This window comes from Staurois parvus, unplaced genomic scaffold (assembly GCF_062004578.1).
Source record: "Staurois parvus isolate SC_StPar_1 unplaced genomic scaffold, SC_StPar_1.0 ptg000246l, whole genome shotgun sequence".
Taxonomy (NCBI): domain Eukaryota; kingdom Metazoa; phylum Chordata; class Amphibia; order Anura; family Ranidae; genus Staurois; species Staurois parvus.
In genome coordinates, this window is record NW_028318042.1 from 2,153,250 (window position 1) to 2,165,000 (window position 11,751).

The window sequence follows — 11,751 nt, forward strand, 5'->3', positions numbered from 1 at the left end:
TTGCTGTCCAACTAAATGGTTTTTGTTGTAAATCTTTTTAAGCGTGTGTATTATTTAACCTTGTTTGCAAAAGTGCTGTTTTGAAGGAGGTAATGGAGCTATATAAATCCTTAATAGAATATCCTTCTGTCACTGATCCCCTGCCATGCCGTTTCTGTTATTTACTTTTCCTTATCTGTAATATGGACACTGATTCGAATATGCTGTACCCTGTCACAGATGATCCGTGCTGAACAGTGCTCTGTCTGTGGACACAAGACCAGATTCGGGAAGATGTCCTTGAAATGCCGGAACTGTCGGATTCTGATACATCCCGAATGCAGAGACTACTGCCCCAAGCAGTGTCCTCCAGGCTCACTGCCTGTTCAGCACACAGGCCTGAAAAAGGGGCAGGTAATCATAATGACCCTCTTCTCACCCCATAGCCTTGGAGCCTTATGATTAGGTACTGCAAAATGCCTCTAAACCCTTCTAGTGCTGCAAGACATTTTATAGAACCTTTCCTTATTTAATTCACTTACCTTTCCCCGTTCTACATATTTTTCTCTTAATGCCCTTCTCCAACATTGTAATCTGTCATGTAGATATTAAAAACTAGCTTCACCTAATCAGATCAAAGTCCTCAGACTCGTTTTACATACTGGGGGTTATTTACTAAAACTGCATGGTGCAAAATTTTGTGCATCTCTGTACAGGAACCAGTCTGCTTCCAGATTTTGTCAAAGCTTAATTGAACAAGCTGTTAGAAGTTGATTGGCTACCATGAACAGTTGCACCAGATTCCTCCAGTTTTAATCTCCCCCACTGTATCTGAAAATTGTTTGCAATGGGCTACCTATGGCTTCACGGTGGTCATAGACGGACTAATATCTTCTCAAATACCAAGATCCTTGCCCACTGGTAACGGCACCACAGGTTCTTTGTTTGGTCCTTTTTTGCTGCTCAGTGGAAGAAGAAAGTATTGGACTCGGAAGCTTTCCAAATGGTTGTAAAATCTCCGTATGTGACACCAAGAGCCTTCTACATCCGTTAGTGATCTTTAGGTTCCATGTACACTAGTGCTGGAAAAAAAAACTCTGGTAATAGCGCTGGTAAAACGCTGATGGTATGAATAGGGCATGATTGTGAAGAGTGGAAGATTTTCTTTGGGAATATAAATTTATAAATGTCCAGTAGAGACACTGTCAAATGTTTTTTTTTTCCGGCCGCATGTGTTCGCTAAGTGCAAACGCATTTTTACAAATTATTCCAAATAATTTTATGATTTTGTGTTTGAGCCGCATTGACATCTTGGGCATCTTCAAATTACTAACTTCAGGTCTTTTCAGTATAGAAATGCCCGCAACGATAAAAGAAAAGAATTAGCGCAGGGCAGGCATGACTAGGCCCAGAGTGGGAAGGAAGACGTGTAAGGGTTAATGATAGTATTAGGGTTGGTGAAGGATAGCTGGGGGATCTGGTTGGTAGAGGGAGAGTGTAGGTGGGGTCTTCTGCACCTTAGGGTGGGGTGTCCTGGGGAGGGGCGTCAGTTGGAGCTGGTCGTAGGAGAGAGAGAGAGCTTCCCTCCCGACCTCCCTGTTTGGTGAGTGTTGTGTTCCTCCCGGGGGGGAAGTTATTTCAGTTCCTGGGTGGTGGTTGGTCTTTGGAGGCGGTTCTTATCTTGGAGGTACAAAAATGGTGTGGGACCCATCGTTGGTATGGTGTGCCCGGGAACATTCCAGTTAACCAAGGTTTAACTGGAAGGTGGTGGTGCTGCACTGCGGACGGTATGGTTGTCTCCGAGCTGGTTGGTTGCGGCTGGAGGCCTAGTGGAATATGGTTGTCCGCAGGTGCATTTCGGATCGTTTTGGGGGTGCCTTCAAAGACCAACGACAACTCTTTATGCTTCTGTTATAAGGAATGGTTGATGTGTTTAAACTTGATTTTGTTAAAAGGCCGTGTTGGCCATTTTACTCCAAAATTGGTGTTATGTTTCTGTAAGTATAGTAAGTAAAGGGGATTGGTATGGCAGGGTAATGGTGGTGTAGTGGGGTCTGGATGAACCTATCTCTGGTGCACTAGTCATGATACTGTTAATGCTACACCATACAAAAGCATTTAAGACAATTGTGCACCTCCAACTTTGTGGTAACTGGTGAAGGCCTTTTTTCTGTTCCAGCATGACTGTGTCCCTGTGTACAAAGCCAGCTCCATAAAGACATGGTTTGATGAGTTTGGTGCAGAAGATATTGAGTGACCTGTACAGAACCCTGACATCAACCCTACTAAACATCTTTAGGATGTATTGGAGTCCCGATTCCTAGCCGAGTCGCCTCTTACAACATCCATACCTGACCTTACAAATGTTCATTTGGCTGAATGGGTACAAATTCCCACAGACACACTCCAGAATCTTGTAAAAGTCTTCCACGAACAGTGGAGAATGTTAGACATAAAGTGGGGCTACTCCATATCAATGAAATGTGATGCCCAACAAGCTCATATAGGTGTGATGGTCAGGTGTCCACAAACCCATAGCCATATAGTGTATAGAGAGTCACTAGAATGAACATATAATAACCTATGTATGAAAACTTACGTAATGAGCAAAAATACAAAATAAATACTTTCAAAATGCTGTGTAAAACCCTCCAGGTTAGATAAATTTTTGTTAGAGGCTGAGTAGCAGCTTGGGGAGTGCAGTGGTAGAGGCTGAGTAGCAGCTTGGGGAGTGCAGTGGTGAGTTCATCTCAAGACAGGCTGGGAGGCTGTAACAGGCAAGACTTCTGGAGCCCTCCCACACTTCTAGAAACCTGAGAACTTTCTAGAATGGGAGAAGGAGGAGGAGGGAAGAAAGCCCAGATCTGCATGTTTGAAGGACCTTGGCCTATCCTCTGGCAGGAGGCTTGGCATGGTGACCAGGACAACCCTCAAATGTGGTAGAGCCTGGGGGGAGGTTTGCAGTGTCAGGTGGAAGATGGAGTGTGGAGCCTGGGAGGATGCCCCAGGGAGCCCACCTACAGGCAGGTCACTAGAAAAGAGGACCTCCACTGCCTTTAACGTCTTCCACGGAGCACTGCCTGTGTAGCATGTAGGAGCCCGCCCAGTGTAAGGCCTGAAGGCAGCCACCAACCTGCCAAGCTAACAGGAGAGGACAGTACGAGTACTCTTACACCCCCTGGGTGAAATAAGAGAGGGCAGTCAAGTGCAAGACCCAACTAGCGTCTAATCTTGGACTGTTCTAAATTAACAGCTTTTGGGTCCCTTTGCCCAAGAGGGTGAAGAGGAGGAATCATCTGGGGTCTGAGGAGGTGCACTAGAAAGAGCCTTTGGTGCCCTTCAAGGAAAGACTGTTGCTTCCCACATTTTTGTACATAGTTGCCAAGGCGTTTGTCTTCAAGTTCTGCAGCTCCTTGGACATCCCATATACCCGTAGTCCCCATCCAAGTTCTTAACCCCTTAATAAAATCACAAAACCAAGCTCAAGGACTGTTCTTTGAATCCAGTGTGCACAGTGTGGGAAATGCGTGTTGCCTGGTCTTGCAAAGCTTAGGGGGACTAAATCAAATCCAGCGGTCCTTACGAGGGTAGAGCTACAGCAGTATAGTTTCCCTTTTAAGCAGATCAGGACTAACAATGATCACTAGTTCCCTGCATTCTGTTCTCTTACTGTATTTTTCTAGAATGCTTACACCATGTAACTGTAATTTGTCCATGAACAGAGACTACTGACTGACTTTGCTCCTGCCATGCCTCCCATGGTGCCCAACCTGGTGGTCCAGTGTGTGAATGAGATCGAGAAGAGGGGTCTGAGTGAGGTAAGAAGATCTGTTCATGAAGTTTTCCATCTATTTCCTGGAGGAAACAAATGTGTTAAGTGCTAGAATTTGGATTTAGTCACTTTAAAGGAAACCTATACAACATTTATTTATATAGGCCATGATATAGCTACAAGTGGTGACTAGCAAGAGTCAGTCTGCACATTAAAAGTTCTGATTTCATTAGATCTCAGAGGTTATTGTAGCCAGAGATAACCAGGCACCTAGCATTCTTGGGAGATCTGAGAGCCAGATATTTTATCAGTACAGCATTTCTTTCACATTAAAAGCTCAATAAGCTTGGTTAAAGGCTTAATCCATCTTTAAAAATGGCACATATTTTTTCAATTAAAAAATGTGCCTGTGTAAGAGCCTGCTAAGCACTGTGCTCACAATCAATGGATTTTGGGTCCAATGCCTGGCTCCTGCACATGCTTCTGTACCTCAGTATGAGCTTTCAGTTTGAGAACTGGAGGGACTGTCAATGGATTACAAGCACAGTGATCACTGCAGTTGTGTTCCATTGAGCATAACAAGTCTCTCTGCCATAGTGGCACATGGGACCTGTAGTTCATTCACTCACAGATCTCTGAATGAATGGCATGGCTGTGCAGATAGAACCCTGCAAAGCTGCAAAAAATTCAAATGAAAGCTGCTGCAAGGAAGAAGAATCGTATGCTGTCAATGGGGAGCATTCTGGGGTGGGGGGGCACTGTGTTACATGCTATACCCTACTTATGGGTGTAACATGATGTAAAATATGAAGTTAGCCTTTTAATCATCTGCTAATATTTAGTAATCCATTATGTTCCTGTGCTGAACTGCTATAGGCAAATTTCTTGGTTATGATTGATTACAGCAAGCCACAGCTTTATGGTTTGGATTTTTACATAGAGATAGAACACTAAAGCGACGTGTAAGCTCCAAGTCAGAGCTTTCATAGGTCTAAGGACTCCCCATGTGACAGCACTTGGGCCTGATGATCGGCCACCCAAGCACCCAATGCGGCCATGTGAGAGGAAAGCGAAAGTATCACTGGCTCCTCGTTACCTTGTAGTACCGGACGTTTAACTTTTCTGTCCAGTGGGCTAACTGCGCATAAGGAGATCAAGCAGAAGGTCCATACAGACATTGTGTACAAATGATGTGGGGTGGGGAATGATAATTTGAGACTGTCATGTTGCCCAAAAACAACCCGCCACACACTAAAACTTACCTTTACTGTGCTCCCCCACTGCTCAGTTAGAGTTGTCCTCTTGCTCCTGGGTATTAGATGACATATGATTTGCCTTCAGGGTACAGTGCTTTGGCTTGAAAAAAACAATCATCTGGTTCGAGCACTACAACGTAAGTAAAGGGAAAAAGTAATTAACCCCTTGGCATCATCTGAGAGGAAGCAAACACTTGCTTAGGTTGAGTTCTCAGCTCTTCCTGCTCTCTAAAAAACCACAAAGGGAATTTTTTTTGTATTTTTTTTTTTTTTTTGTAGAATGCAGAGAAACCAACAGGAGGACATATGTTCTTCCTGCTGGAACAATGAAATGTTCTATTGTGGGAAAGAGGGAAATAACGCCTTTTGTCCCCAGAGGGGTCTATACCGCATCTCGGGCTGTGATCGGCAGGTGAAAGAGATGAAACAGAAGCTTCTGTATGGTAAAGTCAAGTCACAGCAGCTCTCGAAGGAAGACATCCATACCATCTGCAGTGTTCTAAAAGATTTCCTGCGCTCCCTACATGAGCCTCTTCTGACCTTCTCCCTCCATGCCCATTTCCTGGATGCAGCTGGTATGTTGGGGGGACCAGTGGGTTATATGTGTATGGTTTGGGGTGAAATTATGGAGGTACAACAAAGCTTCAAGACAAAAGTTCACTGCCTAAGCTATTAGGTGTATCTGCCAAGGTTGGTAAAGCCATGGGCTATTTAAAGTTGGACAAACTTTGGCTTTATATCCATTTTAAAGCACGTAGTCTAGTTTTTTTTTGTTTTTTTTTGGCTGAACAATAAACAAATTCCACCATCCACAAATTTCAGGTGGATGGGGGAATCCACCCTGCTGTGTATCGAAGTCTCCGCTGTCAGAATACGCAGGTCAGTGCTGCAGTTGATGATCGAGCAGCCTTTATCCAACAGTGCAGTAGAACCGAAGCTGATCAGTAGATTGGCTTATGTCCAACTACAGTGGCCACACATGGATCAAAATTCAGCTGCTTCCTGCTGAACCGGCCAAATTTCAATCCATCAATGGCCACCTTTAAAATGGTTGTAAAGGCTAGACATTTTTACACTAATTTATTCCCTGAAAATGTCCCTGTATTTGCATCACCCCCTCACCTCCCTTACACTTACACTCGATCCAGCACTGTGCCCATCTGAGTGGCTCTCTTCTCTCTCCCTGCTCACAAAGCCAGCATCAGGAGCCATTGGCTCCTGCTGCTGTCAATCAAGTTCTGTGAGCAGAGAGTAGGGGGCAGGGTGGAGCCATGCTGTCTGTGTCTATGGATGCAGGCAATGTGGCGCGGAGGCGATCCTGTAGGTGAGTCCCCCATAGGAAGTGGTTTCCTATGGGGGTGCAAAAAGAAGAGAAGTGGAGAGTGCCTGCAAAAAAAATCCCACATTTTAGGTTGTCACCACTTTCAATGATAATGGTAAAAAAGACAAATAGGGGGAATCTCCCTCATGGGGGCAGAGGCAACAGTAAAAATCTAACAGGGTTGTAATCTTTTTCCCCTTCAGAACTAAAAAAGTTGTGCCTTTTAGTTTATACTTTAATCTTCCCACATAGAAAGCTTGGCTTTATATACTCAGATTTAAAGCAGAACACCTTGATTTGGTCACGACCTCCCATCCCCCCTCTTGGTTCTACCCTAATGAGGACCCCGGGCTCTGTTTTTGGCACTTTTTTTTTTAAATCCTGGAGTTAATGGGTTAAAGAACAGTTAAATACACAAGTAATTTTATCTCCTTTCAAATGTTGAAGTCACCTCTGCCAGACAGCACAGAACTTCATGTGTCCTACCTACAGACTACTCTATATACACTATGGTCATGGACTCTCCTGAGCCTTGACTTGCCTCTTCTACCTGCCGATCCTCCCTATTGATCATTAAGTATCCCAGGGAGCACTCAGGAGGCTCAGAAGGGGCTGGGCAATGCTCAATTTGTGTTTTGTAAATGGCTGAATTTGCACATAACTTCAGCTGCCTGTATTTCTTGATCTATATAGTCTTTGAGCTGGTGGTTTTCACGGATGGCGGCGGCATCTAATTGTTTTTCTTCCCCTCATATGTTTAATATGAACTCTTCAGGTCTTTTGCGTGTGTGATACATTATGATGTTACCCCAGTCATGAGCCAACTTGGGACCCTTCTTCAGGAGCGCCACAAGTCTCATATTGGTCATGTTGAGAGTTTTTCCTCTGCAGGGAAACTCAAGTCTGTTTTGGCTGGTTGTGAACAGAACATATTGTTTCCTAATTATTATTTTCTCATTCGAATTCAGAACCGCTGGGCACATTTAAAGAAGGAACATTGATTTATTTTAGAAGATGTAGTCCTTTTTTGTCCACCTGATTCTTTCTCTGCACCCTCCCGCTGTTTGTTTTTTGCTTAAGGCAATTCCTTCATTTTCTCAATCCCCCTATTTTATTTATTTATTTGCGTGTTTTTTCAATGGAGGGAACACACAGAGAAACAACGTGAATGTAATATTTAACTGGGGATAACTGAAAATACGTAAGGGCTGTATGATAAATGATGGTCACTTTCTTTCTTTTCTACCAGCTTTGATCTAAGAAAGGTACTGTGTTCCACCAACCAAGCTACAAAATCTTCAAGTGGACCTTGTAGTCCACATTTATGTTTGCTTATCCCCCCCCCCCCCCTTTCCAAACCACCATAAATCTAATAGACCAAGGAAAAAAATCACCCCAGTTAACGCAGAACTATACTCCCCTTCCATCCAGTGCTGTGGTCTCCCATGCTTGCCTAGTGGAGGATGGCTTCAGTTGGCCTTCTTGGAACAGCTGAAGATCCCAAGTTTCGCAAGAAGGCGATCTTGCAAAGTATAGGCATCCAACTAATCACGATTTGTTTACTTCTCCAGATATAAGTTCAGAAGAATAAAGGACATTGATGTTGTATTTCAAAGCAATTAAATCTGACCTCTACTTCAGGCCCCACATCCAATCACAGGCCAGATCTTTCCACCTTAACCTCCATAACATGTTAAAAAAATTCACCCCTTCCCAAAAAACAACACCACAGTTATGCATTTACTCCCCAGTTACACCTTTTATACCTCACTTTTTGAATATTGCAACTCACTCTTCGTTGGCCTAGCTCTACCCCCCCCCCCCCCCCAAACCATCCTGAATCTAATAGCCCAAGGAAAAAAAAATCATCCAATCACCCCAGTTAAAGTGGAACTATACTCCCCTTCCATCCAGTGCTGTGGTCTTCCATGCTTACCTGGTGGAGGATGGCATCACTTGGCCTTCTTGCAAGATCCTGGAACAGCTAAAGATCCCAAGTCTTGCGAGAAGGCGATCTTGCAAAGTATAGGCATCCAACTAATCATGATTTGTGTATTGTTTGCTTCTCCCAGATGGGGTATAAATTCAGAAGAATAAAGAACATTGATGTTGTATTTCAAAGCAATTAAATCTGACCTCTACTTCAGGCCCCACATCCAATCACAGGCCAGATCTTGCCACCCTAACCTCCATAATATGTAAAAAAAATTCACCCCTTCTCAACGAACAACTCCACAAAGTTATGAATTTACTCCCTGGTTATATCTCACTTTCAGTATTGCAACTCCTTATTCGTTGGCCTACCTCTACACAGGTTACCCCTCTTGAGTCCATCATGAATGCTGCTGCCAGACTCCTCCATCCTGCCATTATTTCAGTGTCCACCACCCTCTTTGCCAATCCCTTCAATGCTGTCGGCTCACACAATGAATAAAGTTAAAAATCCTAACCACAACATACAAAGACATCCACAACCCATCTTTATAACAGCAACTTCATCTCAAAATATCACCTGAACTGTTCTCTTTGCTCCACCCAAGACCTCCTGCTCTTGAGCTGCCTTGTTGCTTCCTCCCATTCTTGCCTTTTCCAGAACCTCTCCCATCCTCTGGAACTACCTACCCCAGTCTGGCTATTCCTTACTCTGTCCACCTAAAGGTGATCCCTGAAAACTCACCAACTCTTCATTGAAGCCTCCCACCTAACAAATACTACTTTTTCCAACTCATCCCTATCACCTTTTGTATCAACCCCCTCCCCACCACCACCACCATCTTTATAGATTGTAGGCTCCTTTGAGCAAGACCCTCCTAACCCCTTATGTATTGTATCTGTACTGTCTCCCATCTAATTTGCAAATCACTATTTAAAGATAAACCAATTTCCATAGACAAATTGTGGATTCTGTCCAATGTAGTGCAGATATTGCATGTCCACTTGGCATTCTGCAGTGCAGTGGTTCTTGAAGCAGTATTAAAGCTTTGGCTTTTTTGCATTAAAATACAGTGGTTTTGCACAGAACAGCCCTGATCCTCCTCTTCTCTGGTCCCCGCTCCTGGCTCCTCCCCCTTAACTAGTGCTCCCAATAGCAAGTCGCTTGCTGCTGAGCCTGGCTCTATGCATCCATGAGACACATAGAGCTGCATCTTGGCTCCACCCCATGCTCTCTCCTCCCTGGCTGTGATTGAAAGCAGTAGAAGCCAATGGCTCTCGCTGCTGTGTCTCAGCCAATGAGGAGAAAGAGACCCAGGACAGCCAAGGCTCCCTTGCACATCGCTGGATCGAGTTGGGGCCCAGGTAAGTATTAGTCAGGGCTGGGGGGGGGGAAGCTGCACACTGAGTTTTTTTACATTTGTCCATAGAATGCATAAAGTTAAAATATCTTCAGCATTTACAACCACTTTAACCTTTTTTTTGAGTCACGGACCCCTTTAAGAATCTCGTGAAAGCTATGGACCCCCTCCCCAGAAATATTCATATAAACACCACTTTGCATGCAATGAATATGTATACTTGATTTTATTGAAATTTACAGTGCCTTGAAAAAGTATTCATACTACCTAGAAATTTTCCACATTTTGTCATGTTACAACCAAAAACTCAAATGTATTTTATTGGGAATTTATGTGATAGACCAACACAAAGTGGCACATAATTGTGAAGTGGAGAGCGTCTGTGAACAGCAACTTTCAAGTCTTGCCACAGATTCTCCATTGGATTTAGTTCTGGACTGTGACTGGACCATTCTAACACATGAATATGCTTTGATCTAAACCAGGCATGTCCAAAGTCCGGCCCGCGGGCCATTTACGGCCCGGGGGTCAGTTTAATATGGCCCTCCAACAGCCCTCCCTGCTCTGTGTAATGTGGCCCTCCCACTGCCCTCCCTTCTATGGCAGACAGTCTTCTGCTTGAGAGCAGAGGGCAGTGCGCATGCCTGACTGCGGCGCATTCTCCCTGGTCTGTGTAAATGCGGCTGTCGCACGGCCCTCCCTTCTGTGGCAGACAGTCTTCTGCTTGAGAGCAGTGCGCATGCGTGACTGCGCCGCGCTGGGAGCGACAGAGGGCGGTGACGTCAGGGCCGGGCTTCCAGCGTGAAGTGTGTTTCTCTTCCCCTCCCGGCTGCCGAGCAGAGACTTCAGCTCCAGCTACCTTTTTCACCCTTCACATTAGTGCAGGTAAGTTTTTTTTAATTTATTTTCAATACATTGTGAAAACTCAGCTGTCAGTTGATCTTAATGTTATGAAATGAAAAGTATGTCGTTTGAAATTAACTTGGCATAAAATAATTTATTTGCATTTAATTGTAATGGCTCAAAGAATGTTCGGAAAAATGTTCGGCCCTCCACCATGTTCACTTCATCCAATCTGGCCCTCTTTGAAAAAGGTTTGGACACCCCTGATCTAAGCCATCCCATTGTAGCTCTGGTTGGATGTTTCGGGACGTTGTCAGCTGGAAGGTGAACCTCCGCCCCAGTCTCAAGTCTTTTGCAGACTCGACAGGTTTTCTTCTAAGATTGCCCTGTATTTGGCTCCATCCATTCTTCCATCAACTCTGACCAGCTTCCCTGTCCCTGCTGCAAAAATGCATCCCCACAACATGATTCTGCCACCACCATGTTTCACTGTGGGGATGAAGTGTTCAGGGTGATGTGCTCTGCTAGTTTTTCCCCACACATAGCGTTTTTGCTTTTAGGCCAAAAAGTTAAATTTTGGTCTCATCTGACCAGAGCCCCTTCTTCCACATGTTTGCTGTGTCCCCCACATGGCTTCTCGCAAACTGCAAACGGAACTTCTTATGGCTTTCTTTGAACAATGGCTTTCTTCTTGCTACTTTTCCATAAAGGCCAGATTTGTGGAGTGAATGACTAATAGTTATCCTGTGGACAGATTCTCCCACCTGAGCTGCGGATCTCTGCTGCTCCTCCAGAGTTCCCATGGGCCTCTTAGCTGCTTCTCTGATGAATGCTCTCCTTGCCCAGCCTGTCAGTTTAGGTGGACGGCCATGTCTTGGTAGGTTTGGAGCAGGGGCGGACTGACCATTTGGAAACTCGGGCACTGCCGAGCCCGGGGTCAGTAGGGGGCCCCATGAGATGCCCCTGGTACCTTTTTCATAGGCTTTTTTGCGTTTGGGCAAGGACACAGGGGCCCCATGATCCCCTATTGCCCGGGGGCCCCATGAGTTGTCAGTCCGCCCCTGGTTTGCAGTTACGCTTTCCATTTTCAGATGATGGATTGAACAGTGCTCCATGAGATGTTCAAAGCTTGGGATTTTTTTTATATTCTAATCCAGCTTTAAACGTCTCTACAACTTTATCCCTGACCTGTCTGGTGTGTTCCTTGGCCTTCATGATGCTGTTTGTTCACTAATGTTTTCTAACAAACCCCTAAGGGCTTCACAGAACAGCTGTATTTATATTGAG

At 44.7% G+C, this 11,751-nt stretch overlaps 1 protein-coding gene across 1 annotated transcript in view; it reads left to right on the forward strand.

Moving 5' to 3' along the window:
- LOC149459816 (rac GTPase-activating protein 1-like) overlaps positions 1-11,751 on the forward strand; it is a 102,782-nt gene that overhangs the window by 72,859 nt on the left and 18,172 nt on the right. Inside the window, exons 9-11 of the mRNA XM_089680600.1 lie at positions 220-393; positions 3,702-3,797; positions 5,384-5,582. Of these exons, the coding sequence (XP_089536726.1) occupies positions 220-393; positions 3,702-3,797; positions 5,384-5,582 (469 nt within the window). The remainder of the gene's footprint in view (positions 1-219; positions 394-3,701; positions 3,798-5,383; positions 5,583-11,751) is intronic.